Here is a 27,905-nt window from a genome sequence, read left to right as displayed (position 1 = left end):
GTGCAATAAATAATGAAATAAACTATAGCTTTATGTGGTGGCTTGATTTTTCAATCAACCTCAACAACTAAAACATATGCAAAAAAGCAGAGCCTCACATTGAACCACCACCTTGGTGTTGGCCAACCAAACCTGCCATTTCCAGTAAGGCACGGTCTTCTCCCAAGCTTCTCAAATTAATTTGCTGTCTTCTCTTAGATTCTGCTTCTTCCCATGCTAACTGTTTAATTTGCTCTTCTAATTCCTTCTCACCACCACAACCCCACACCTCGACATCTTGAATCAAAAAATGCAATTCAAAAAGGGAACTTTCCTCCTTTCTTTCCATCGATAATAAGCCAGGGTCTAATGATCCTCCATAACCGGTATTCCTGAACACAGCAAATTCTAATGTGCTGTCAAAAGTCAACGACACGTTCCCTGGTATGTATCTCTTAGACGCCGGTTTGATCAGTGGTTGTTTATCTCCAATTCCAATTCCGCCACCAATCGTATTGAAATAAATCGTACCTTTTTGGTTTACTTTATAAATATCTTGCCTGGGTGATATTTCTATTATTCTCGTATTCAAATCACCAAAATAATCTTTGTTTGTTACTTTCCATGGATCGTCTATGTACACAGCAAATGTAGTTTTCTTTTTATTGAAATGAGATGCATCCATTTTTTGATCTGACTCTTTTAATTTAGGAAATTCTTCAAGAAAGTGGCGATACCTTGGGTTTTTCTTAGCTGCGTATTCTTCAGAATTTGTTATTCTCATTCCACTAACAACTAAAATTGAAGGAGCCATCCACTTGAACACTTTCGCTTGCAAAGACCTCATCGAGAAACCACTTTTCCTACCAATGTATAGGCTTTGTAGCTTCTGTATAAATAATTCCTTTGGTAGTCCCGTAGATAACTGTGCTAACAGTGCCGGAGTCATAATCTTGGAGTCCTGAATACTCGATAAGTTAGTGTCATGATCAACTAAATCGTTCTGCAAATAAAAAAAGTGCTCCATTAAATTTTCTAGTGGTTTTAATAGATTGGGCATTACAGTTCTTATTGCAGTAGAAAACTGTTGAAATGTTATCGAATGTGATTCTATATCGCCCACCACGTCTGGATTCATTGTTCTAAGGAGATTCAGTGCTGAGATTTTGAAATTGCCCCATTGGTCATGCGTCTCACCGTTATCCAATTTAGAATTGGTGGTGGGACATTTAACGGTTAGAATCAAAAGCCAAGTTAGAAACTGAAGCATAAAATCCGCAGGAATACACAGCATTTCAGTATCAACATCATCGAACCCAGCTATTATTTGTTTTATATTCATCTCCTTGCGTCCGTCGTTTTCATTCCCTTCGGATAATTCCTCTTTGTCGGTTTTTTGTAGTGATAAAGAGATAAACAGTAGTTTTAGTTGATCATACGACTTGAGTTTCAAAAATTTTGCACATCGTGCCCTATTTAACAACAAAATGCACTTTAATAACCCGTATCCTGTAATTGGTTCATAAGATGAGTTCACTAATGGGAAGTTGCTCAAAACCCTCAACATGTTAGTCACTATTCCAACAATTATAGCATGATTTTGTGGAAAGTGAAGTGAGTTACATAAGGTTTTGTGGGAAATTGGTGTGTTCAGGTTTTCAATCTGCAAGTTTCCCTTGAAGCTGACCAATTCTGGTGTAGTGACCTGTTGCTGTGCTTTATTGTTGAAATATGTTAAAACATCCTTGCCATTTGTGAATTTTTTTGAATGGGAAGAACCCTCTTCAATACCGGAATTGATGGAGGAAGACTGTCCCATAATACCGCAAATATTACCTGGTTCAGTTGTTTTAGTAATATCCCCAAGTTTGCAATTCTGATTAAATTTGAATGCTTTGGTAGGATTAACCAATCGTTGTATGAAAAGTATAATGGTACCGATATCTTATTTCTACTAATATCTCTTCTTTTCTTTGACCTAGCGCTATTTCACTAAATCATCTACAGATGTGTGCTGTATATGGGGCTTTGAAGAGAGGTCAACTGTTTAATGCTCCCGTGGCCCTCGATGCGTCTTGTTCTCCTACGCTTTTCTCTTTCCCTCAAGGCATCCTTGAAAATTGCGAAATTCCAGCAGAAAATAAAATAAAGTAAAAAAAGTCAAACCTCAATGAATATATATACCTTTTGATCTACACTTTTGGATTCATCAAATAGTAAGTAGTATACAATTGGCCATATATAGTATCAATAACAAGAAAATTACGCGACCTTAAATGAAGGATTGTTCTAAATATGTAGATATGTGTATGGCGGCTTGATAAATTAAATTATTATTTTTATGCATAGAAGGATACCGACTTTGATTTTCTTGCTTGAACTTCGCTTATACCTTCGACAAAATCTTCATGTTTAACGGAAGATTGCCCATTCCTTAAGGCAATCATACCTGCCTCCACAGTCACCGCCTTTAACTGCGCACCATTGAACTCATCAGTAGATCTGGCTAGTTCTTGCCAGTTAATATCATCATCAGTGGTCATCTTTCTTGAATGAATCTGTAGAATTTGAGCTCTTGAATCTTCTGATGGTAGTGGGAATTCAATTTTTCTATCCAGTCTTCCTGATCTTAACAGAGCGGGATCTAAAACATCGACCCTATTGGTAGCCGCCAAGACCTTAACACGATCATCAGAGCTGAAACCATCCAGTTGATTTAATAATTCCAACATGGTTCTTTGCACTTCTCTATCACCGGATTTTTCCGAATCAAATCTCTTAGTACCAATAGCATCCAACTCGTCAATGAAAATAATAGTTGGTGCCTTTTCCTTAGCCAGTGCAAATGCATCGCGGACCAGTTTAGCACCTTCACCAATATACATTTGCACCAATTGAGGTGCTGCTAGCTTCAAAAAAGTGGCATTGGTCTGAGCCGCACACGCACGAGCTAATAAAGTCTTACCTGTACCTGGAGGCCCGTACATTAGGGCACCTTTAGGCGCTCTAATACCCATGTCTTTGAATTTATCCGCACGTTTCATAGGTAATACAATGGCCTCCACCAGTTCTTCAATTTGTTTATCCAACCCACCCACATCAGAATAAGTTTCGGTGGGTTTTTCATCAACCTCCATAGCTTTTACACGAGAATCAAACTCAGAGGGTAAAGTATCCAAAATCAAATAAGAGTCCTTATTCACACCGACCAAGTCATTTGGCTTAAGTTTATCAGGATCCACTAAACCAACCATGGGCAAGAAAACGGTCTGTCTAGAAGAGGTCTTGACTACAGCAGCCTTGCCAACGGCGGTGTTATCTAAATTGACATTTCCACCTTGAGTAGTAGATTCGTTATTCTCCTTGTCTTCGATTTCATTCATATCCATGACTTCGACGACGTTAGCCACAAGGTATGGCAACTGTCTATTATTCTTGATTTTTTCCTTATTGTCCTTAATCTTCTCGAGCATAACGTTGTTTTCATGGGACAATCTTTGCAATTCAGATCTAAAGATACGGATTTCATTGTCCAAAAGCTTAGCTCTTGTTTGAAGCTCCTGCGTGGAAAGATTCAAAATCTCTTGATCTAATTCATCATCTCCTGGTAAAGTTTGAGCGTCCAATTCTTCCAAGGTGGCCATCTTAAACTAAAATCAAAACTTGCCAATTTGTTCTCACCTCTATAATGCACAAACAAGTTATTCGTACACACGTTCTAGTCAAGTTCTTGACATATCCTTTCTGTCTAAAAGTTCATTAATGGGTCCCTTTTAGTAAAATATGTATTTTTGCCACCACATATTAGCCGGGTAATAATATGCTCCAAACAATGGCTATTAAAGGAATTCAGTAAGGTTTTCGAGCAAGGATCAGTGTTGATGATGCCTATTTATGAACATACTCATTACGTAAACTCTGTATATTAAACTTAGTACAGGATATCAGCCGCTAATTGTACTTGTTTCATTTGGCCTTGCGTCTTTTAAGCTTTTTTTTTTTTTTTTCATTTCTACCACACAAGTGGAAAGAGACCCAGGTATCCTAAAGATGCTGATTGAGATCCTAGTATGCAATAGAAAACGTTTTGGTAAAAGTGCAAGTTGCATATAAACATATTATTGATGCAGCATTCTTATTACTGTCACTCTGTACGGGAATTATCGTGTTAAACGAAATCTAATATTTTTTTGCAAAATTATTGCACAAGGTCTTCTGGCAGAACTCATCACCAGATCAAATAGTTCCAATGAGCAGATTCAGCCTTTTATTTTCCTTTGTTATACTTGACTTAGGTTAGTCGTACAATATCGTTGATTTGGGGAACGTTGCTTAGTTTGTTGTGGCTAGAGTTTTTGTTGATTGCAGACAGTATACTAGATCATTTTTTCTTTTTTTATCTGCGCTAAATTTTAAATTCATTACTAGTTGGTTACATAGTTGATCATTTATTGTGCAATCCTATCTGCTTTCTCAAAACCGTAAGCGTGTCCCGCATTTCGAAGAACTCGATGAAAGAAGTCGTTGTTAGTGAAACCCCGAAAAGAATTAAAGGGCTGGAATTTAGCGCTCTAAGCGCTGCCGATATTGTCGCCCAGTCTGAAGTGGAAGTATCTACTAGAGATCTTTTCGACTTAGAGAAGGATCGTGCTCCCAAGGCGAATGGTGCTTTAGACCCTAAGATGGGTGTCTCTTCCTCCAGTCTCGAATGTGCAACCTGTCACGGCAACTTGGCATCGTGCCATGGCCATTTTGGTCACTTGAAATTAGCTTTGCCTGTTTTTCACATTGGGTACTTCAAAGCCACCATCCAAATACTGCAAGGTATCTGTAAAAACTGTTCTGCAATATTGTTATCAGAAACAGATAAAAGACAATTTTTGCATGAATTACGTCGTCCAGGCGTGGATAATTTAAGACGTATGGGTATACTAAAAAAGATTTTGGACCAATGTAAGAAACAAAGAAGATGTCTACATTGTGGTGCTCTTAATGGTGTTGTGAAAAAAGCCGCTGCTGGTGCTGGTTCAGCCGCGTTGAAGATTATTCATGATACATTTCGTTGGGTAGGTAAAAAATCGGCTCCTGAAAAGGATATTTGGGTGGGTGAGTGGAAAGAAGTTCTCGCTCATAACCCAGAACTAGAGCGTTATGTGAAACGTTGTATGGACGATTTGAATCCATTAAAAACTTTGAACCTTTTCAAGCAAATTAAGTCAGCAGATTGTGAATTACTTGGTATAGATGCAACCGTTCCATCTGGTAGACCAGAGACTTACATTTGGAGATATTTGCCCGCACCGCCAGTTTGTATAAGGCCTTCTGTTATGATGCAAGACTCTCCAGCATCTAACGAAGATGACTTGACAGTAAAGCTAACAGAAATAGTTTGGACTTCATCTTTGATTAAAGCCGGCCTTGACAAGGGTATTTCCATCAATAACATGATGGAGCATTGGGATTACTTACAATTAACTGTAGCAATGTATATCAACTCGGACTCAGTCAATCCTGCCATGCTACCAGGCTCATCCAATGGTGGCGGAAAAGTCAAACCAATCAGAGGGTTCTGCCAAAGACTAAAGGGTAAACAAGGTAGATTTAGAGGTAATTTGTCTGGTAAGCGTGTTGATTTTTCTGGTAGAACTGTTATTTCTCCTGACCCAAACTTGTCCATTGACGAGGTTGCCGTCCCAGATCGTGTCGCAAAGGTGTTGACATACCCCGAAAAGGTAACCAGATACAATAGACATAAATTACAAGAATTGATCGTGAACGGGCCCAATGTCCATCCTGGTGCCAATTATTTGCTGAAAAGAAACGAAGATGCAAGAAGAAATTTAAGATATGGTGATCGCATGAAGCTAGCCAAGAATTTACAAATTGGTGATGTTGTCGAAAGACATTTAGAAGACGGTGATGTGGTCCTATTTAACCGTCAGCCATCTTTACATAGACTGTCGATTTTATCGCATTATGCTAAGATCCGTCCTTGGAGAACCTTTAGGTTAAATGAATGTGTTTGCACACCTTATAATGCTGACTTCGACGGTGATGAAATGAATTTGCATGTTCCACAAACCGAAGAGGCTCGTGCAGAAGCTATCAATTTAATGGGTGTGAAAAACAATCTGTTAACACCTAAATCAGGTGAACCTATTATTGCGGCTACACAAGATTTTATCACTGGTTCATACTTAATATCACATAAAGATTCTTTCTATGATCGTGCTACATTAACTCAACTATTGTCTATGATGTCTGACGGTATCGAACAATTTGACATACCGCCTCCCGCTGTCATGAAGCCGTATTACTTATGGACTGGTAAACAAGTGTTTTCACTTTTGATAAAACCAAATCACAATTCCCCAGTGGTAATAAACCTAGACGCAAAAAACAAAGTCTTTGTACCTCCAAAATCGAAATCCCTACCAAATGAAATGTCACAAAACGATGGGTTCGTAATTATTAGAGGCTCTCAAATTTTGAGTGGGGTGATGGACAAGTCTGTTCTGGGTGATGGTAAAAAGCATTCTGTATTTTATACGATATTACGAGATTACGGCCCTCAAGAGGCCGCTAGTGCTATGAATAGAATGGCAAAATTATGTGCTAGGTTCTTAGGTAATAGAGGATTTTCTATTGGTATTAACGATGTTACACCCGCTGATGATTTGAAGCAAAAGAAGGAAGAACTAGTTGAAATTGCGTACCGTAAGTGTGACGAATTGATCACATTATTCAATAAAGGTGAATTAGAAACACAGCCTGGTTGCAATGAAGAACAAACATTGGAAGCTAAGATCGGTGGGCTTCTATCTAAAGTTAGAGAAGAAGTTGGTGATGTTTGTATTAATGAATTAGATAATTGGAATGCACCATTGATTATGGCCACTTGTGGCTCTAAAGGTTCCACATTGAATGTTTCTCAAATGGTGGCTGTTGTTGGTCAGCAAATTATTTCTGGTAATCGTGTTCCCGATGGTTTTCAAGATCGTTCTTTACCACATTTCCCTAAGAATTCAAAAACACCTCAATCCAAAGGTTTCGTTAGAAATTCTTTCTTTTCAGGCTTATCTCCTCCAGAATTTCTGTTCCATGCTATTTCTGGTCGTGAAGGTTTAGTTGACACAGCTGTTAAAACCGCAGAGACTGGTTATATGTCTCGTAGATTAATGAAGTCTTTAGAGGATTTGTCTTGTCAATATGACAATACGGTCAGAACTTCAGCCAACGGTATTGTCCAATTTACATATGGTGGTGATGGTTTGGATCCATTGGAAATGGAAGGTAACGCACAACCGGTCAATTTCAATAGAAGTTGGGACCACGCATACAATATTACTTTCAATAACCAAGATAAAGGTTTACTACCATACGCCATTATGGCAACTGCAAACGAAATTTTGGGACCATTGGAGGAAAGATTGGTCAGATACGATAATAGTGGAAGTTTGGTTAAAAGAGGAGATTTGGACAAAGCCGAATATGTGGATCAGTATGATGCCGAGAGAGATTTTTACCATTCATTAAGGGAATATGTTAATTTGAAAGCCACTGCTTTAGCTAATTTAAGAAAATCCAGGGGAATGTTAGGGCTACTGGAACCTCCAACCAAAGAATTACAAGATATAGATCCAGATGAAAGCGTCCCTAATAATGTCAAAACCTCTGTAAGCCAGCTTTATAGAATCAGTGAAAAATCAGTAAGAAAGTTCCTAGAGATCGCTCTTTTCAAATACCGTAAGGCAAGACTTGAGCCAGGCACTGCCATTGGTGCCATTGGTGCTCAATCCATTGGTGAACCAGGTACACAAATGACATTGAAGACTTTTCATTTCGCTGGTGTGGCTTCCATGAATGTTACATTAGGTGTGCCTCGTATCAAGGAAATTATCAATGCTTCCAAGGTTATTTCTACACCTATTATCAATGCCGTATTAGTCAATGATAATGATGAGAGGGCTGCTAGAGTGGTTAAAGGTAGAGTGGAGAAGACACTGTTATCTGACGTAGCTTTCTATGTCCAAGATGTTTACAAAGACAACTTGTCTTTCATTCAAGTACGTATTGATTTAGGTACGATTGATAAATTACAATTGGAGTTAACCATAGAGGATATCGCAGTTGCTATAACTAGGGCTTCTAAATTGAAAATACAAGCATCTGATGTCAATATTATCGGTAAAGATCGAATTGCAATCAATGTATTCCCGGAAGGGTACAAAGCAAAATCAATATCTACATCTACGAAAGAACCAAGTGAGAATGATGTTTTTTACAGAATGCAACAGTTACGCCGTGCGCTTCCTGATGTCGTCGTTAAAGGTTTACCTGATATATCTCGTGCGGTTATTAATATTCGCGATGACGGCAAGAGGGAGTTGTTAGTTGAAGGTTACGGCCTGCGAGATGTTATGTGTACAGATGGTGTGATTGGTTCCAGAACTACAACTAACCATGTTTTAGAAGTCTTTTCCGTTCTGGGTATCGAAGCTGCAAGATATAGTATCGTTAGAGAAATTAACTATACCATGAGTAATCACGGTATGAGTGTCGATCCCCGTCATATTCAACTATTAGGTGATGTGATGACATATAAGGGTGAAGTTTTGGGTATTACAAGATTCGGTTTAAGTAAAATGAGAGACTCTGTTTTGCAGTTAGCGTCTTTCGAAAAGACAACAGACCATTTATTTGATGCAGCCTTTTATATGAAGAAGGACGCCGTTGAAGGTGTTTCTGAATGTATTATTTTGGGTCAAACTATGTCGATCGGTACCGGCTCCTTCAAAGTCGTTAAAGGTACTAATATATCCGAAAAGGATCTGGTGCCTAAGCCATGTCTATTTGAAAGTCTCTCAAATGAGGCGGTTTTAAAATCGAACTGATGTAGTCGTTTTTACTCTTTTTTTAAGCATTTGTATTATTTTTATTACAGTCATTTAACGTATATATATATATATATAACTTCGTGTTAAACAATCATAGAACAAGATTTATTCATAAGAAACGATTTTACTTGATATCAGTGGAAACAGCGCATCTTTTTTAGAAGCTCGCGTCAACGTCTTGAGACCAAAAATGTCAAATATTGAATATTTGATATCTACTCACCAAATGAGACCGAAGACCTTATGCCATAAAAGAGAACGTACGGCGGCAATAAAGCTAGAACAAAAGCAATCATGTCCTCGACGCATAGTAACAATGTAGGGCATCCTCAATCTACTCCACAAGGTCCGCTAACGGAACAGCAAAGAGCACAACAGCAGTATCAAATTTTCGAGAACTCATTGCCAAAAGTAAGTCAATCCGTTTATCAGATGCTGTTGAACGAGATGGTTCCTTTGGCTATGGGAATTGAGAGGCAATTATCAGGCGAAGTCATCAGTTCTGATAGCAATGTAACTCCAGAAAATGGTAACATCAGCAGTATGATAAAGAGGCTGAAAATAGAGGAACATCATACAGTAGATATCATACGTTCTCATAATTTGATACATGAGCTGTATAAGGCTGAAGAAGAGGAAAAGGAAAGGGTTTTAGCAAGACTGAGGAATATTGGGTTCCAAATTGGATCGAAACTGTCAGAGTTATTGATATTTTCTAACAACCCAAATTTAAAATTCAAGGAAATGGATCTTCTATTGATAATGAAGTTCATTTGTAGAGATGTCTGGAAACAAATATTTGGTAAGCAGATCGATAATTTGAAAACAAACCATAGAGGAACATTCTACCTGCTTGACTATGACTATCGACCTATTCAGTCATTTTCTCTAGATGAAGATGCAAAAAATGAGGAATTAAAGATTATAGAGCCCTTTTTGGAGATACCTGTGGGCATTATTAGGGGTGTGTTGTCTTCGTTAGGTTATTCGTCTGAGGAAGTTATCTGTTTGGCGTCTTTCATTGACAGGCCTACAGATAGACCAAAAACAGCTTTTCCCAAGGGAATTAGCTTCCATGTTCAAGTCACAATGCCGCAATAAAGGTCCGACAGATTTTTGTTCTAAAAACGTACATGTATACATATATATATAAATGTGTATATAATAGAACAAGAGAAACTGTTTTCAGAATGGTACCCTTACTATAAAATTGGGGCAATAATTCCTTTGATTAAAATATATAGTCTTTAGGATGGTAGGTGTTCAATGGACTCTTATTGATGTCCCGAAAGTCTATTATCATTTCTTTTTCAGTAGATGCGCCATGGGAAGAATATTATTTGGTGATGTATTTGTATTGTGATCCGCGGCGGTAAGGTAAGACTCACTTCTAAGACCAAACTTTGACATGGTATCCATGTTTTTTTGCAATATTTGTATTTCGTTATCCATCATCTCCTCAAATTTTGACCTCCATAGCTGTAATTTTTTTCTAATTTCTAGTTTCTGGTCATAGTCAACCTTTTCGTTCCAAGCATATCGGCATTCTTTGCACATTTGTTGAAACCTTTTCATGTAATCATAAAGGTAATTTTGGGCTTCGCCAGAATGACTTTCTGCAATGTTCTCTGAACGAGAAATCCTTTTCATCGCCACTAATCGCTTCCGAGGTTTTATTTTGCTGACGGATGCGTTGCTACGGTTCTTTGAACATATATCTGTAGTTGCAGCCTTTCTAGTAATAGAAGGTCTTGGAATACTTTTACGATCTTTACGTTCCAAAGAGCTGCAATGAGAATCAAATTTCACCTTGAACTTATTCCTAAATAGTAAATACTCACTCATTACCGGTATGGGAATTTCTAATCTTTTGGCAAGTTCAACTTTACTGACATTCCAAATGTCAATGTTCATTGACTGGCAAAAGGATGCATAGTAAAGCCTTTTTTTAGTCAATGACATGCTGTCCCACTCATTTCTTGCGAACCTTTTGAAATTGCTATTCCCTCTTACATGATTTATGATATCTTCATACTTTGAGACGTTATGCAATTTTTGGACTTCAAGTTGGAAGAAGTATTGGAAGGCGGTGTATGGAGTGCGGTTGAGTTGTCTTTGGAAAGATTTCTTTGTCGTATAGCTAACAGGTGAGAGCTGGGCCTTCAATAATAAAGTGACCTTCATTCGAGTACTTTATAGTTCCTGTTATAATGTTGTTATCGTGCTTCAACGTAGTTATGATCTGATCAGCTAAAAGGGTTTGAAAGGCCTCAAGGGGTGTCCGTGGGGATACTCAAAATGATTTAGTTAGAAAAGTAATAATTCTTGGGAAGAACGCTTGAACGCCTCACTCTACACAGTTGTAATAAAACAATGATACAAAAGGTAGTGTAGCTAGTATGACAAATCACAATATCTGCTGATCATTTGTGAAAACTATTTAATCATTACGGATGCTTCATATGATTCATTAAAGCACGAAACGCGAAAAAAAAATATTAAAAAAAACAAAAACAAAAACAAAAAATGTTCAAAGTTAATATTGCTAAGATAAATTGAAGCAAGGCTTGGGACGTTAAATGAAAAAAATGTTATCGTGAAAGAATACACAGATTAAAAATATAAACCCGAAGTACGTATACCTGGAATATTACACATTACATATATATCTATATATATATAATAAAAAAACCGTCGATAGAAAATGAACCTTTAAAAAATAATAAAAAAAAAAAGAATACAAGACAAAAAACCGCAAAAAAGTGAAAAAAGAGCTATAAAACCATGCAGTTCTTCAAGTAAGAAAAAAAGAAAGTGTGACGCTTGTGGGATTAACTTTGACTAATAACATCAGAAAGGAGTATACAATCAGATACCACGATGTAGCAACTCAAAAAAGGCAGTGCTTCTGAAACCTACTAGCTCTTGTAATTAATGTTCTTAAACCTCACCTGTTCTTGCTGAGATCTCTCATTATCATTAGATTGATCCAAGTTGAAACTGAAGTCATTATTGGCGGCTGGCGCCATTAATACACCTGGAGCAGCACCTACCGAAAAATTGTTGTTGTTTGTGTTTGTATTGTTGGAACCGCTACTTCCTAATCGAGAATGAGGTAGGGTAGTGTAATTGTAGTTTATGATCGGTTGATTGGAGGAGTTTGAGCTGTTCACAGAATTGTTAAAATTGTTGTGTATAAATTGTGATTGAAGTGTTCCCATGTCTTTTTGAGTCGGCGAGATCATAGTATGTGAGGCTGGATTACTATTACCATTGTTGTCAATATTACCTTCAGGGTTACCAGCATTTTCAGGATCATTAGCAATAACATTGTTTGAACTCGCATTGGGGTTCAAAATTGTGCTCGCAGGATGGTTTTCTGGTGAGGAGATTATTGATTTCTTCGTTCCAACACCTTTTCCCCTGCCCTTAATTCCTCTGTTTGAATTTTTATAGATCGATGCAAAGTACTCCAAAAGTTGTCTTTCTTCAAGTGGTATATTCTCAGATGGGTTCATCTCGGCTAATTTTGCCGTTAAAGCATTCAATGTTTCCTTATGGAATCTATTCTGATGGGCCTTCATATTTCCTAATTGTGTAAATGTCTTGTTGCAATTTTCTAATTTGCAAACAAATGGTTTCAATTTTTGATGAGTAACCAGGTGAGCAGCTAAGTTCCCTTTCCTCGAAAATTTTTTATCACAAATATCACATGAATATGGTTTTTCGCCTGTATGTAGTCTTTCATGGGTTCTTAAATTGCCGCCTTGTGTAAAGCGCTTGCCACAATAATCACAAACGAATGGTTTGTAGCCTATATGGGAGCGAACGTGAACCTCCAGATGGGTCGCTTGTGAGAAAAGCCGATGACAATACGGGCATTCATGTTTCTTAATAGCTCGTGTATTATGTGTGCCTTTTGGTTTTTCTACCCCACCTACTAGTTCATTTTTGGGTGGCAAAATGTCCATCGTTTGATTGAACAGCAAGTCTCCATCTTGAGTGGTATTCACTTTCTCTGTAAAACCTTTCTTTCTTGCCTGAATAATCAACATTAGTTGGTCAACCTTTGTTGCACCTATCAGGTTAGTAGCATCATCACCTACTGAACCCATATCAGGCATAGGAGGTTCTTTACCAGAAAAGCTTCCCATTGCTGCACCTTCAGCAGAAACGGAGTTGTCTTTAGTTATCGGGGGTTCAACATGGGGCGCCTCATTCTTGACGTATACAACAGAATCATCTTTTTTCCTCTTCTTGCTGATGTTCGGTTGCATACCAGACTCGTCTATATGTTTGTTCGATCCTTCACTGCCTTCGATCACCTCAGGATTTTTGTCCAATGGTCTTGACATTGTATTTGGGTAATTATCCTCATCATTCAAATGTTTTCGAAGTCTTTGTTCTATTTCCTTTAGATCTTTCCTACTATTGTCCGTGGTATTGGTAGAAACAAGGCTATGGTCCTCTTGGTTTGGGATATTAGTACTGGATGTAGAATTGATACTATTGTCATTATTATCGTTATTATTGTTGTTGTTGCCGTTTTTGTTATTGTTACCGTCGTTGCCAACGTCATTGTCAATTTCGTTACTTTTTCCATTCACGCTATCAGTAACATTACTATTACCTACAACGGGATCACTATTAGCTTTATTGTTAACGGAAAGAGAGTTTAATCTTGATTCAGTTATAAACGCATTTTGGTTGCTATGATCCAAAGTACCTCTAACAGAAGAATTGCGCCTTTTGAATTGAAAATCAAAATCTTCTGGATTGAACTTTAAAGAATTATTTCTTGAACTCAAAAAGTATGGGTTCTGATTAGAATTACCGTTGTTTGCACCAGCACTAAAAAATGATTCATAATCTGCATTTGTACTTATATTCCCGCTATTATTGATACCATTCGATTGGTTTTTAGAAGTTGTGGTAGGTATTAACAGTGGAGGTCTCATAGAGTTTGATTCCCTGCTACTGCTAGGCTGAAATTGCGGTTGCTGTGACTGCTGCATGCTGAAAAACTCAAAGTCTGCCCCATCATTTGGTCCAAGATAAACGGAATTTCTCTTCGAAGGCGGTTGCGAAGTATTATCATTTCTTGGTAAAAACTGGTATTGAGAAGAACTTCCCGTTAATCCCGTCGAAAATGAAGGCGTCTTGAACGGAGGTTGCTGTTGCGGCTGCTGCTGTTGTTGTTGCTGTTGTCGATGCTGATTTTGGAGTTGCTGCTGTTGCGGAAAGAGGTTGTTTACAATGGAAAAGCCGCGTCCGATTTGTGATAAGTCTGGCGGTTGATGTGTACTTGAAGTAGAGAGTCGTGGAAGATTGGAATAAGTGCTGCCGGCATTAGGACCTCCTGTACCTGTTACTGGTACATTATCAGATATGTTTAAGAAAGAGTTGATAGACGCGTCCGTAGAATATCGTGGCTGGTTAAAGTTTGTATAATACGAGATCGACTCATTTCTCGGTTGTTGATGTTGCGGTTGTGATGGTGCCGGTTGAATTTGGTTCAAAATAGGAGTAGGCCCTTGCCCATGCTCCTGATTTTGCTCCTCAGCTTGGCCTGACGATTGATTTTGGCTTTCATTTTCTCCCGCTTGCGAACTGCCCAAGAACTGTGCAGTTGGAGGAGGCATGGCTAGTAATTTTTTAATATCAGAATCTTCTGACGTATATCGTTCGTGTAGCTGTTGTTGTCCCGATTAATTTCTCCGTGGGACCATCTATGGTACTGTATAAGGTTCCTTTTCTGATTACTCTTCTAGCTTATGCTTCATTCCTACTGGAATTAAAGGGACCCTTCCTTTCCTCCACTTCTCAACTCAGCGAAATCGCGGGGCACGGGCGTAAGGCTTTTAAATAACAAAGAATAGCTGAATACATCCTAATACATCCTTCTACAATATGTAGGGCTATATAAATCTTGGAATCACCAATTTGTATCCCAGGATTCTGCATCTCCATCATCATCCCAGCTATCAACATGTTTTTCATTGATTACCGAGGCACGAACATTACTTGCAAGCTTACTTCTTGCTGTTTTATTTGATAGTGACGTTTTGGTAGCAGCAGTGGCACTACTAGCAATGGTTCTTGGTGCGAGGATTGTTGTTTTCTTCTTCTTGATAGAAAGCTTTGAATTAGGGGCGATTTTTTTTGCCAAAGTCGAAGCTTGTGGCTTTGAGTAATCTCCAGGCTCCTTTGATGGGCTGCTTTCATCTTGAGTCCAGTCATTATCATTCAATTCATCATTCCAACTCTTATTAATTTTAATAGGTCTTCCAGAAAATTTTTGGGTGTTTGTAGTTATTACATGACTTGCCAGTTTGTCAAGGGATTCCGTGGTACTATTTACAGTACAGCCATCGGTATCGCTGAAGTCGTCCCACCCATTTCCATCCTGAGCGGAATCGACTTCGCTGTCAGTAATGTTGTTTGGTATTGTTGCTGAGGGTGAATTTAAGCGTAAATTATTTAAAAATTTTGCGGCCAACATACTGTCTTCCTTATTCATGTCTTCTTCATCGCAACCATAATTATCAAAATCGATTTCTTTCATGTCCTCTGAATCGTCAGTACTATCGTTTGTTTGAATAAGTAGAGCTTCTTTTTCCAATCTGTCCAGATACATTTCAAACAGAATTTTGGCTCTGTTTCTTACTATGGAACTTTTATCTAATAAACCTGGAGCAATGACCGTTAAGATCTTGTTGGCGATGGTGTTTACATCAAACAGCTCAATCGACTTTTCGAGCCCATAAAGTGCAGCCAATCTTGGTTTTACATGAGGATCTTTCAAAGATTTTGTGAATGCCGTAGCCAAAATATTAGAGCGATTGCCAACTGAAGTTGATAATATAGTTGAGATTTTACTTATTATAATGACAGTCCATGTTCGAATCTCAATGTCAGAATCAACCTGTGTTTTTGCGAGAAACCTTAACAACTCATTGTTCAGTTGTCTCTCTGTCAAACACGACACAATGCATGGTATTGTCTTCAATGTTTGTAATCTAAGAGTGGCATCAGAGTCCGTCAGACCTTGGATAAAATGTGGATATATTCTACTGGAGATCTCCGATTTGCTCAACGGTCCTATTAATTTGGGTAGGTATATCAGTAAAAGAAATCTAACTTGCCTATCTGGCAGTTTAAAACTTTGAGCGATGAGATCGTTAAACCCAACTGGAAAAGTGTTCGTTTCAGAAGTGAGGTCTAAAACAATCGCTAAGAATGGTACAAGTTTATGCGATGCGTTGAAGTTCATGCCCGTATGGCTAGCAGTGCTAGCAACGCTTTGTATCATCAGTATTTTTATAATCTCACAAAGCTCTGGAATAATGAAATTCTCAATCATTCCAGGTGTTAAATTGCGGAAAATCTCCCTTGACTCTAAATACAGATTTTCCAAGCTTGACATCACAACCAACTTTCCCCGTGGATCCTTTATATGTAATTCCTTCAACTCTTGATAAAAGTTTATTAAAGGATTAGAACGCCAAGTTTCTGTATTTTCTAACCTTTTCCTGAAGCTTTCGATTGTCATCCTTCCATCTGAAATCATATTTACATTAACAGTCCAATCTTTTGGTAGAGAAGAAGGAGTCATAAGATCCTTTACCAACAAACCTAACCCCATTGAATCGATTGTATTTGAATCTTCACAGGGCAACTGTGAGCCGGTCATGTTGTAATATGTTCTTGCTTTACTGGAAAATTCAAAGGCACTTAACCCTTCTTTGCTTGAACAAAGTTCTAGTCCAAATAGTACCCACTCTCCTTTGATATTGATATAAATGGAATCTTTTGAAAGTGTACCAAGGACAAATTTGTTTAAAAATCCCAAAGTTACCAATAATTGTGATATTCCTAATTCAATACCAAATTTGTTTTGAGATAAAGAGCTTAGATTATCCCAAGGAAATGGAACTACACGTTCTGTAACAATAAATGTGGATTGAGGATCGGAATCAAATGTCTCCAGCACACTGCAAAGTCCTGGAATCTTCAAAATTTTGGCCTTGTGTACAGCATTCAAAATTAAAGCTTCGCTTTCTGGAGATCTTTTTGCCTTAAAAACTGTTACTGGCAAGGAATCTGCCTTCCTTGTACCATCAAAACATTGCCAGAAGGCGGTTTCAGTGATTGCAGTTTCCTCTATGGTGTATGGAAACTGGAAATTCGAAATAGATTTGAAAATGCTGGAAAAATTCATCACTTTCGGATACTTACACGTTCACCAATCCAATAATAGTAACAGCGTTAATCCATGGACTAATGATTTGATGAGATTATTGTTTTTAAAATACTTATGTACAATATATCCATAGTATAAACAGACGAAGAGAAAGGGCCTTTTTTCAAGATGAAAAAAAAATAGAAGAGGATCTGCGCGAAAGCTTGAAATTCAGAATGGATATTACCATTGCATTCCCTTTATAACGGATGGAAATACGTCTCATGGAATGTTAATAATTGGGATATTTAGCATATATATCTGTTCATCAAAGTTACCTATATTAGCCGTTCCCCTCATCCTCCCGGTGATGAAGAGCTCAATAAAGTTAACCGAATAGCACTAAAGGGGACCTAAACTAAGGTTATATGGAATTAGCCTCAGCGTAGAGTCCTTTGAACGTTTTGTTAAGAGGTAATCCAACTACGTTGTAATAATCACCTTCGATTTTTTCAATAAGTATGGCCCCTTGCCCTTGTATTTTGAATCCACCGCCAACCTCTAGCCCATCGCCGCTTTCTACGTATTCTTCCAATATTCTCAGTGGTATCTTGTTATCAAAGTATACCTTCGTTTCATCCCGGAATGGTACCAGTTCGAAGTTTTTTTTGCCGTACCATTTAACCAATGTCACAGCCGTGACAACGTTAACAGGTTCATCATCCTCATAGCAAAACTTCATTAAAAACTTCCTTTGGATGTCTTTTGTTTTAGGCTTTTCGTAAATTCGCCCACTCTTGTCTATAATAATTGTGTCTGCACATATGATAAGCTTAGGTTTACCAATTTCATTTAAGTTTTCGTTTTCGTAGTCAGTTAAAATCTCAATTATATTCTGCGCTTTGTGCCAGCTAGTATCGCGTACATATCCAATTGGATCTGTAGAATAATTTGTTTTATCAAGATCTTCCTCAAATGTAGAAACCATTGTTTTCAAATCAGCAATTCCCATTACATCGTGTAAAATTTCATACCTCCGTGGAGAGGTGCTAGCCAAAATGATGTCATATTTAGAACATATAGATCCGATTATGTCTAATGGCAGTTTACTACTAACAGACATTGTGTTTGATGGGTGCGCCCTCTTTCTTTTCCACATGGTCTAATTTTCCTTTCTTATGTTCAAGTGGGTTATTTTGCACTCACGTTCCTCCCTCCCTTCACGCTTTTCGTCTGACAAAATACATAGAAGGTAAATAAACAAGCAGACGCATCTGTATTCCTGAAAGGAGGTTGTTGCTTTTTACAAAGTACATATTACATAGGGCGGACATTGTTTAGCACTATCCGTTCTTTTATTCTATAGATCTTCTCTGGTTGAACTTCTTCGTTATCTCCCGCGTGATCCTCACTTTTGTTGGTTGAATCCGGTACTCCAACATCTTCTTGTTTTTGTGTGTCTGCGTCGCTAGCAGTAGATAGGCCTTTACTTTGGCCAGCGTTTGTTGTTTCACTGTCTTCAGCTGATGATAGTAGACCCGCCGTCTTTTTATGTATATGTGCAGCATTTGGGAAGGCAAGTTCCGTGCCAACAAGTCTCTCCCAGCTTCCTTCATACAGCTTATTTCCAATCCGAAACAATGGAGCATCTGTTTCCAAACCGGAATATTGTAAAATTGCGTTCTTCGCTATGTCGGTCCTCTCTTTGTAGTTGCCGCTAGGGATGTCAACACTGATATAAACAGTTTCTGTTTCAATTTGATCTTCTCCTTTTGGTATTGGTGAGCTGTTTTTTTTTGTCTCCTGTCTCCTTTTGATATCAGCATCTGAACCAGCCTCTACTACACAATCGAAACTCCAATTCATTTCTTCACCACCACTCAAGAATTCGGTGTTGCCATTCATCGTTAGAACCCATTTTCTGTCATTAAATGGTATATAGGTCAAAGAGGTTTGATTTTGATCGTCAGTTTCGTCTAAAGTATCGTAGCTTTTTTTAAGAATCTCGTATTTGTCTAATGAGCAACTACCGCTTCTTATTTTATCACCATTTTCATTCAAGGACATTCGAGGATTATCGTACCCCAGTAAGCTCATACCAAGGGCAATCTTAGACGCAGCATGTGTGACTAAAAGTATACACTCAACATTTGGATATTCCTTTTCTACACGTTCAATAAATAAGGGCCAAAACGTTTTGAATCTCATGTACATCTCCTGCTCGGTCTCACCCTTTTCACTTGGTATTAGTGTAGAATCCCATTCTGGGCTAATGATACCTGGAAAATATTTGCTTAGTATCTCATATCCAGCAGGTACTGGGATCACCGGTTTTCTGTCAGGTCTATACCATTCCCCAATACCTCGTTCTAGATAAACAGGTATTTCTAACAGCTTAGCTATCGGTTGGGTAGTCTGAAGACATCTATAAAACGGAGAAGTGAAGGCAGCTTCTGGTTGATTATCCAAGGACAAAAGATAATGCGCCAACTCTTTAGCTTGCTGGACTCCATGTTCTGCCAAAGGAACATCACTATCGATTCCTGTAAGTGGGTCTGGATATGGACCCTCGGGAAGCCAATTGGATCTGTATCCATGCCTTGCAATGTATATTGTATTCACCACCATGGGAACAACTTGGAAAAAAATAATACGCTATTGAGGTAAAAAATGAAAGCTACTACTGAAAGGCACACTAAGGAGTTTATGGATAGTAGAAATTCTCTTTTATCTTGACCATACTTTCACCGATATTTAACGTATGAATTATTGCATCCCATTTTTTCCAGCTTTAACCCGGCGCGCCTTATTAGCGCACTCCTTTTCTACTACTGAATAAAGTATATAAATATTTGTTCAGATAAAAATCACATAAGACAATTTGGGCAGGTTGACTTCTTCATCTCTTCAATTAATGTAAGTGGTTACTTAAAGAATACAAAGTGAATAACAACCATACTTGAAAGATAACTATCATTTTGGGGTCAGTGGCTGCCATGAATCTAAAGTCATATGGTTAAGTTTGGCTTTTTCCTCTGGCTCAATGGAGTTTTCATTACATAGTAAGGTCTCGGACTGCCCATTAACATCTCTTGGTACTGTAAAAGATGACGTAGGTGTCTGTTGTCTTGCACCTTGGGTTGAATGTGTAGATTCAGCCACACCATTATCTAAATCAACCTTAGAAGACGAAGGAGAGGCCAAATTACTAGTGCTTTTTGGAGTTAAAATATTTCGGCTAAAGCCTGGTGGCGGAATTCGCCTATTTTGCGCTAATGGTTTACTTTCTTGTATATTGTTTGCCACAGATGACAGTGATGTGGTTGAGGTTTTTGGGGTTAATGACTTTTCCTCTGATGTTGAAGGAGCAGGTGCTGATACAGATTTATGAGCAGGTGGAGGTGGAGGGCGCAATATTGGTTTCTTGACGGGAGTGCGGGACTGGATGTTGTTTTGAGTTCTCACAGGTTGTAGAGAAGCCGATGCTGAAGAAACAGGTGATGAAGAAGCAATGCTGGACGCTGTCGGTTGTGCCAACATCGGATCAATGTCTAGTAGAGAGCTTTCAGAAGAACTTTTAAACCCGTCCGAAATACTCTTATCATCAAGATCAAGGTTGAGAAGATCCGATATTAGAGAACCCGGCTCTTCTGGATGCTCTTGTTTGTATTCTGTGAATAAACGTTTCTTGAGGGATAGTCTCTCCTTATCATCAACAAAAGTTATTTTTGCTCTATATGCAGCGTAAACTGGCCGATGGTCGCTGATCATCATCGGAGCATCTGAATAGGATAAAGGGAGTAAGTTATCCCCTTTATAAATAATTCTATCTGTCCACGAAGGTGTTCTCTCCTTCTCAGAAGAATCATAGGTCCCTGTTCCAGGATCATACTTATATGTTGGGCGGAACTTGAGGGTTGGTTCCTTGAAGCCTTCGAATACACTGCCAGAATTTATACCTAGAGTAAGTTGATCGAAGTGCAACAGTTTTTCAATATATCCCTCTTCTTGGTTGTATAACTCTCTTCTAACGTCTTCGTTCGGTAGATTTATTCTATAATTCATGTCACCCAACCAGAAAATAGAATCATGATGAGGAATCATCTTAGTTCTCGTGAAGGTAATGCCCCTCACTATGCTCTCGTAATCACTACGACGTTCCTCGACATTTGTGGCACCCGCTGCAAGGTGAGAATTGATAAAACAAAATGAAGTGGCACCGTACTCGAACCTTATAGACACAGCACCTTTATTCCCAGCCATACCCCTAAAACCAGTCTTCTTGGTGGCACCCTCCACCTGCTTGACATATTTAGCTTTATCTGCTTTAACAAAGAACAAGATCAGTAAAGAAGTCATTTGTTCCACTCTTAACAACAGGTATTTATCATCGTACTGGTTTAAGCAATCACCCACTAAATTTTCCCAGAATGAGCTTTTCGAGTAATCAGCGTTCAAAATCGAACCCGCAGATAATTCTATAACCTCTTGAAGACCTAAGACAACAATATCTGGTTTGAATTTTTCACCAATCGGAAATAACCACTTCGATAAATCGACCTTCTTGGTTGCCCCGTTAACATTGAATGATCCTATTAGCAAGTTTATGTTGGAGGTGGATGTGAAATTATCAGACATGCTTTGTAATTTCGTACTGACGTATTCGTTTACAGGATCATACAGTTGTACTGCTTTCTGGTATGGTAATCTTCCCAACAAAGTATCGATATTTTGTTGCTTTTCTTTATCCATAAAATTGTTAATATATATTCTGCTAACCGACTTTGTAGCATCGGATAATGCCCCAGCGAGTGACATTTTACCTTTCCTTGAAAATGAGGATTTTAAGGCATTGGTACCAGTGTATATTTGGGATATTTGGTCACCATGATCAGCCCAGAGGGTGTTGTGTTTAGAAACAAAATCATCATCGTCGATAAAAGAATTTGAACTTATCAATCGGAAATCTTCGAGAAAAGTTCTGAAAGCAGCTAAGGAAATAATTTGCTGTGCTAAATTTGTTCTATCTAAACAATCTAGGCAGTTGGTTCTAAATATGCCATGTTGCTCAGATATGTTCTTTTTTTCCCTAACGTCATAAGAATAATAGCCAGAAGATAGGAGAGAGTCCACTATCAATGGAATCAGTTTTCTGACGCCGGAAAAGCCCTCTTGTGAAGTTTCCTTGTGGAAATCGAATTCCGTCAAAAATACATCTTTGTTGAAATTCAATTTCTTTGAATGGGTTAAATGCTCTTTGTACCGTTTTGAAAGTTCAATTTCAGAAGATTTTGTTGACAACAAATTAACGACATGAACAGGCCCATACTTTTCCACTGACTTCATGATATGCTTGTCAAATACTGGTTGAGTGGCTTCAAATGATCTTGTAATTTGTACTCTTGGGTTAATTAGAGAGGTACCTTGTTCCCAGAACACAGGTATACTGCCTCTTATTTGTGTAAAAGCATAACAATATTGGCTAGAGTACATAATGAACTCTGTTTCCACAAAATTGGCAACGTTCGCCTCATCATCGACACCACGTGCATTAAATCTTGTTCCTGCCCTTTTCCAGCTCTGCTTAGAAATGATTGTAAGGGCAACTTTCAATTTCTTAACGTACGAGACGAATGTTTCTGCAAATCCACGAATGACTGTGGTCAAAAACCCCTCGTCATCCAGGATTTGTTTCAAATTTGTGTCCAAATGATCTCTGTAAGTTATCATCTCTTGCATGAGGAAAGAGTTCCACATATATTCTTCTTCGTAGGTGTCTGTACTCAAAGAATGTTGACCATATCCACGATGCTGTAAGGTTGACGTTAGATCGAAATCTGAGCTGTAGTAGAAGGATCCATTGGATAACAGTTTTTTCAATTCATAGCATGGATGTTTTGGCAAGGCCTCTTGATATTCGGTTGAAGCAGTCTCAGGCAACACAGGATAACCTGAAGAGTCGATCTCAATGAAATCCCAACTATTGTCGTTTAGACAAAAAAAATCGACAGCAAAAATCTTGTTCACAGTCTCTCCTGGACATGGTTGTGCAACTTTAGATTTTCCGGTAATGGCACCGACAAACAGTAGGCCATTAACCTCAATGAGACCGATAACACCAAAAATCTCATGTGATGTAAGTCTTTTAAAACCATACTTTTTCAAGTCGCTTTTTTGAAGAAGTTCAATAGCACATAAAGGTTTATCAGATGGTTTCTTCCCAACTGGTTTAAGAACAAGGGCATACGAGTTGGACACAATGGCTAGCCTTCTTTCAGGTTCTTCTGAAACAAAGATAATCATTCTATAAGGACTGAGTAACTAGATATTCTTCGCCCCCGGTATTTTTTTTTTCCTCTTCTCACGATACTGCTAGCTTTCTCAATGCTATACTTAATATTCACTGTTTTCCCTTCACAAAGTTTCAAGGTACTCTTAATTCACTCAACAGTTCCAGTAGTGCTCGAAAAATCCCTATTCGGATCCATTTCAGATTATGCGGTGGCCTGGTCAGAATGTTTCACGCAAGGAAAAGGTAGCTTGGAAAAAAAGCAGAAAAAAATACTAACGAAAATATAAACGAGAGAAACTTTCCAAGGATATTGAAGAAAGTATTCGGAAAACTAACTTGGAGAAATTGTTCTTTTTAACATGATACATAAATTACTTTTTTGCACCACTTGTAAATATTTAATACGTATATATAACATGAGTAATTACATGAGTAATCGTAAGTTACTCTTTCTTATTAATCTGCCAGTAAAACGTCCCCGGAATGAATGATATTATTAACAGTAGCAAATACCGCCTTAATAGACGCATCCCCGGTGTCTTCGGAGACACCAACGCCCCACATATTACTGGCAGCATGATGATTGTTGTCCTTTATATAAGAAAGATTTATGAAAGATGCTGCTTGAGTTGCGGAACCAGAGCCCAAAGAATGTTCAGAGTAGTTTTGGACGCTCAATTTAACGTTCAATAAATTGGATAGGGCATCCACGAGAGAAGAGATAGGGCCATTACCGTAACCTTCGATGTTGACAACTTTATCATTAATTTCGACTTGGCCCACCAGGGCTCTACGTTCTGGGTTCAATTTTTTAACTTCGTAATTCAACAAAGTGACGTATATATGTTCATTGTTGTTGTAGTTGTAGGTTTCCTTAAACAATTTTGTAATCTCTTCGGATTTTAATTCTCTCCCTAAGGCATCCGCATTCTTTTGTAGAGTATTGGAGAAATCAACTTGCATTGGTCTTGGGACATCTAATCCTAGAGATCTCATAATGACCCAAGCAGCACCACCCTTACCGGATTGAGAGTTGACTCTGATGACTGCTTCGTAATCACGTCCAATATCCTTTGGATCCAATGGCAAGTATGGGATTCTCCACTGTGTTTCTCCTTGAGCTTGTTTCTTGTTTTGGATGGCAAATCCCTTCTTAATTGCATCCTGGTGAGAGCCAGAAAAGGCAGAAACAACCAATTCACCGCCATATGGGGCTCTTGGGGGAATTGGAATCTTGTTACAGCGATGGACAATTTCTGAAATTGAAGTTAAATCTGAGAAATCCAAATTAGGAGAGACACCTTGGGTGTACATGTTCATAGCAACAGTAACCAAATCAACGTTACCTGTACGCTCACCATTACCGAAGAGACAACCTTCTACACGGTCGGCGCCGGCAAGAATACCTAATTCTGTGGCGGCGACACCGCAACCACGATCATTATGACAATGTGTGGAAATACAGACCTTCTCACGCTCAGTAATATGTGTTGCAAAGTATTCAATCTGATCAGCATAGACATTTGGAGAAGCAACTTCCACAGTAGCAGGTAGGTTGAAAATGATTGGATTTTCTTCGGTAGGTTCCCAAGCTTTCTTAACAGCTTCGCAAATCTCTACAGCAAATTCACCTGGTGTGTCACTGAAACATTCGGGGGAAAACTCATAGGACCAACGAGTAGCCTGTTGTGAAGGGTCATCTTTGGTTAGTTTTCTAACCAGTTTGGTGGCCTCTACAGCTTTAGAGATAGCTTCTTCTCTAGACATATTGAAGACAATTTCGCGGAACATATCACTTGTGGCCAAGTAGGTATGTATAGTGGCCCTTTTAGCACCAGTCAATGCTTCCACGGTTCTCTTGATCAAGTGTTCTCTAGATTGGACAAGACATTGGATACCAACATCATCTGGAGCGTTTTCTACAGCATACCTGGTGAAGTCGAAATCTGTTTGAGATGCAGATGGGAAAGACACTTCGATTTCTTTGAAACCGATTTTGATTAACTTGTGAAAGTACTCTTTTTTTTGAGCCACAGACATTGGGTCTGGCAAAGATTGATTACCGTCTCTCAAGTCAGTAGACAACCAACGCGGAGCCCTTTGAATACTTTTGTCAGGCCAAATTCTCTTGGTCATTTTTGGTGGGGCAAACGCCCTATATTTTACCGATGGGTCCCGTAGCATGTTTTTATAAGTCAATTTCACGGGTGGAATAGACCTTCTTAGTTTACTAGCATGTTCAGCTAGCGCTATGAATGAATGTTTTACCATGGCTACGCGGCTAAATGATAATGTGCTGACAGTATTATCCTAAGGAGAAGACCCTTATGAGCCGAAAACAAGGATTGAGGGTTCGAGGTTTCAAGTAAGTCACTGACGAAATCTAAAAGTTAAATCAATTAATCCAATAAATGACAGAACTATGTCGTAGTTGTCACTCTGGACATCGTATTTATGTTGTTTTTTTTTCATTTTTTTTTTTTCACTTTTTTTTTTTCCATTTACACAGGGCCGAAAACAAAGAAACGTGAGTTATTCACTGCGACCGTTACCGGACTATGATAGTGCGCGGCACTGAGAAAAGACAAATGCTGTATAAAAAGCGCCATGTGGAAGTGAGATCGCATTAACTGAAATACAAAATAAACCGTCAAATGGTTGCGTGAATTTGACTTGAAGAAAATCAATGTCAAATGCTCTTATTTTAAATGCCTGTGAAGTAATTATATGCAAGTGTCATATACGTAAAATTAAATAGGAACTAAAGTTACAAACAATATGAGCGTGATGAAATGAAGTAAACTGAGTTAATTGAATTTATATCAAATGAGGGGAAAATTATAGTGAACTGAAATAGTCGGGAAGGCAGACTTTCAACCGCTGTTCCACTATTCAAAGTATCAATCTTGTTAATTAATATCATGCAAGTTAAGCTTTTTAAAGCCCTTTTCAACGCTTTTTACATTTTGGCCTATTGCTTTATTGGGTAATGGTGACGACGACAAAGATATTTCTGCTTTCATAGATGACGAAGAGGTTATATTTGTCGATGGCTGTTTGGTTCTTCTTAAATGGTTTTGGATATTGTTGTTGTAATGGCTACGAATCACGCCTGAAGGCTCTTTGAAAGATTTGCGTTTTTTAACGAAGTTGAGTTTTTGCAGAAAATCCTTCCCCGAGTTGAGAATTCCTGCATTTTGCGGCTTTTGAACATTGATAGCCTTGGTATTCCTATAGTTCGAGCTATCAATGCTAAGCGAAGACGAGGATTCGCTTGGTCGAGAAGCGTAACCGCTTTGCAACTCGTTAGTTGTGCCCGTAGACGTTTTTTGAATAATGGTTGATAAACCGTTACTATTAGGTTTCTTTAGATAGGGATTTCTATCTCCTGAAATATCCTCCATGCCTAATGAGGAAAAGGAAACGGTAGATTCGTTTTTGAAATCTTGCTCCATAGCAGAGCCATTGTTGGCATTGTATGTGGTGGGGTATTTCCTTTCATTAACAGAACTTACAAATCGATGGTACCCATCCATTAACAAGCCCATAATATGGCTAATGGCACAGAGCACGTCTACATCGGCCGGCACCTTATTATTGGCATAGCACTTTTCAAAGATCTCCCTGGTATCCTGTGAGAAGTTGCATTCTTTGGGTGAGTCCACGGCAATGTATTTTATGTACAATGACTTATTCCACACTTCTAAGAGCTTCTCTTCGCTAATAGTTCTGTTTTGTTTAAGCTGAAGGAACTGATGAGCTTTTTCAAAAAATTCCAAGTTTTCCTCGCAATGAGCTCTCTTCAAAAATTTATAAAACTTTTGTATTGTGTAAGGCGAACGTATACGTTCATGATGGCCTTTTCGCAGTTGAATTAGGACTGTATTAGCACTTTCGGCGTCGCTGGCGCTGCGACTACTCTTTTCTAGCGGTATCAGTATGTCGCATAAGCTTGGTACACTCGCCATCTGGCATGCGCTGGTCTTTTTTAAGTGGATTCCAGATTTTTTTTTTGCGTTTTATGTATCAGAAGTGCCTTATCTAAAAGGCTTTTGATATCTATATATCCAGTCTCAAAATGTTTTTCCTTTTCTTCCCTTGTCTCGTCGCTTGCTTTTTTTGCTTTCGGTAATCACCGTTAAGTTTGCCGTAACACTTTTTGATCAATTTGACAACCGATTCAAGCAATGTGCAACAGAAATGGCAAGTACGTGTTGTGGTAATGATATGTTTTGAATTTAATTACTAGCGCCTTTACTATCTCAATTCACCAATTTTTTTTTCATCTCCGTAGAAGGACACATCACAAAAAAGGATATACAGAAAGAGATACAACATGACGACGTCATATATACGTAGTATCTCAAGAAAAGAATTCTTAACAAGTATATTTTTTTTTCTTCTTTCACTTTCCTTTTTTTGTTTGTACTAAATGGAGCGCCGAGCCGCTTCGATCGGGGTACCTGCCCGCTTTTCTAGCGGCTCGGTTCGGCAAGTCTTCCCGAAGCATTCAACGCAACCTTGTTCCTCATTCTCCAGCAGGTCTGTACTTGGT

General features: G+C 38.4%; 12 protein-coding genes across 12 annotated transcripts; 2 read left to right on the top strand and 10 right to left on the bottom strand.

Annotated features, from left to right (window-relative positions):
* Positions 1–94: 94 nt before the first annotated feature.
* On the bottom strand, positions 95–1,798 carry RTC5 (Rtc5p; the record flags this gene model as incomplete). Its single annotated transcript, XM_033913364.1, has 1 exon — positions 95–1,798. The coding sequence occupies one exon, from the start codon at positions 1,796–1,798 to the stop codon at positions 95–97; it is 1,704 nt and encodes a 567-aa protein (XP_033769255.1).
* A 520-nt stretch (positions 1,799–2,318) lies between these two features.
* Positions 2,319–3,623, bottom strand: RPT5 (proteasome regulatory particle base subunit RPT5; the record flags this gene model as incomplete). Its single annotated transcript, XM_033913363.1, has 1 exon — positions 2,319–3,623. The coding sequence occupies one exon, from the start codon at positions 3,621–3,623 to the stop codon at positions 2,319–2,321; it is 1,305 nt and encodes a 434-aa protein (XP_033769254.1).
* Positions 3,624–4,490: 867 nt separating this feature from the next.
* On the top strand, positions 4,491–8,873 carry RPO31 (DNA-directed RNA polymerase III core subunit RPO31; the record flags this gene model as incomplete). The annotated part of the gene is made up of 1 exon (XM_033913362.1): positions 4,491–8,873. One exon carries the CDS (start codon positions 4,491–4,493, stop codon positions 8,871–8,873), a length of 4,383 nt encoding a protein of 1,460 aa, XP_033769253.1.
* A 297-nt stretch (positions 8,874–9,170) lies between these two features.
* On the top strand, positions 9,171–9,977 carry TRS33 (Trs33p; the record flags this gene model as incomplete). The annotated part of the gene is made up of 1 exon (XM_033913361.1): positions 9,171–9,977. One exon carries the CDS (start codon positions 9,171–9,173, stop codon positions 9,975–9,977), a length of 807 nt encoding a protein of 268 aa, XP_033769252.1.
* A 198-nt stretch (positions 9,978–10,175) lies between these two features.
* CIM1 (mitochondrial HMG-box protein CIM1) lies at positions 10,176–11,060 on the bottom strand (the record flags this gene model as incomplete). The annotated part of the gene is made up of 1 exon (XM_033913360.1): positions 10,176–11,060. The coding sequence occupies one exon, from the start codon at positions 11,058–11,060 to the stop codon at positions 10,176–10,178; it is 885 nt and encodes a 294-aa protein (XP_033769251.1).
* A 734-nt stretch (positions 11,061–11,794) lies between these two features.
* On the bottom strand, positions 11,795–14,518 carry AZF1 (Azf1p; the record flags this gene model as incomplete). The annotated part of the gene is made up of 1 exon (XM_033913359.1): positions 11,795–14,518. The coding sequence occupies one exon, from the start codon at positions 14,516–14,518 to the stop codon at positions 11,795–11,797; it is 2,724 nt and encodes a 907-aa protein (XP_033769250.1).
* A 293-nt stretch (positions 14,519–14,811) lies between these two features.
* Positions 14,812–17,097, bottom strand: CEX1 (COPI-interacting protein CEX1; the record flags this gene model as incomplete). Its single annotated transcript, XM_033913358.1, has 1 exon — positions 14,812–17,097. The coding sequence occupies one exon, from the start codon at positions 17,095–17,097 to the stop codon at positions 14,812–14,814; it is 2,286 nt and encodes a 761-aa protein (XP_033769249.1).
* Positions 17,098–17,482: 385 nt separating this feature from the next.
* On the bottom strand, positions 17,483–18,217 carry SPAR_O02440 (nucleotide diphosphatase; the record flags this gene model as incomplete). Its single annotated transcript, XM_033913357.1, has 1 exon — positions 17,483–18,217. The coding sequence occupies one exon, from the start codon at positions 18,215–18,217 to the stop codon at positions 17,483–17,485; it is 735 nt and encodes a 244-aa protein (XP_033769248.1).
* A 158-nt stretch (positions 18,218–18,375) lies between these two features.
* Positions 18,376–19,686, bottom strand: TFC7 (transcription factor TFIIIC subunit TFC7; the record flags this gene model as incomplete). The annotated part of the gene is made up of 1 exon (XM_033913356.1): positions 18,376–19,686. One exon carries the CDS (start codon positions 19,684–19,686, stop codon positions 18,376–18,378), a length of 1,311 nt encoding a protein of 436 aa, XP_033769247.1.
* Positions 19,687–20,031: 345 nt separating this feature from the next.
* INP53 (phosphatidylinositol-3-/phosphoinositide 5-phosphatase INP53) lies at positions 20,032–23,361 on the bottom strand (the record flags this gene model as incomplete). Its single annotated transcript, XM_033913355.1, has 1 exon — positions 20,032–23,361. One exon carries the CDS (start codon positions 23,359–23,361, stop codon positions 20,032–20,034), a length of 3,330 nt encoding a protein of 1,109 aa, XP_033769246.1.
* A 445-nt stretch (positions 23,362–23,806) lies between these two features.
* Positions 23,807–25,621, bottom strand: LEU9 (2-isopropylmalate synthase LEU9; the record flags this gene model as incomplete). Its single annotated transcript, XM_033913354.1, has 1 exon — positions 23,807–25,621. One exon carries the CDS (start codon positions 25,619–25,621, stop codon positions 23,807–23,809), a length of 1,815 nt encoding a protein of 604 aa, XP_033769245.1.
* A 638-nt stretch (positions 25,622–26,259) lies between these two features.
* RGS2 (GTPase-activating protein RGS2) lies at positions 26,260–27,318 on the bottom strand (the record flags this gene model as incomplete). The annotated part of the gene is made up of 1 exon (XM_033913353.1): positions 26,260–27,318. The coding sequence occupies one exon, from the start codon at positions 27,316–27,318 to the stop codon at positions 26,260–26,262; it is 1,059 nt and encodes a 352-aa protein (XP_033769244.1).
* Positions 27,319–27,905: the final 587 nt, after the last annotated feature.

This window comes from Saccharomyces paradoxus, chromosome XV (genome assembly GCF_002079055.1).
Source record: "Saccharomyces paradoxus chromosome XV, complete sequence".
Lineage (NCBI taxonomy): Eukaryota > Fungi > Ascomycota > Saccharomycetes > Saccharomycetales > Saccharomycetaceae > Saccharomyces > Saccharomyces paradoxus.
Note: the sequence above shows the minus strand (reverse complement) of the source record. Positions and strands in the feature narration are given on the sequence as shown.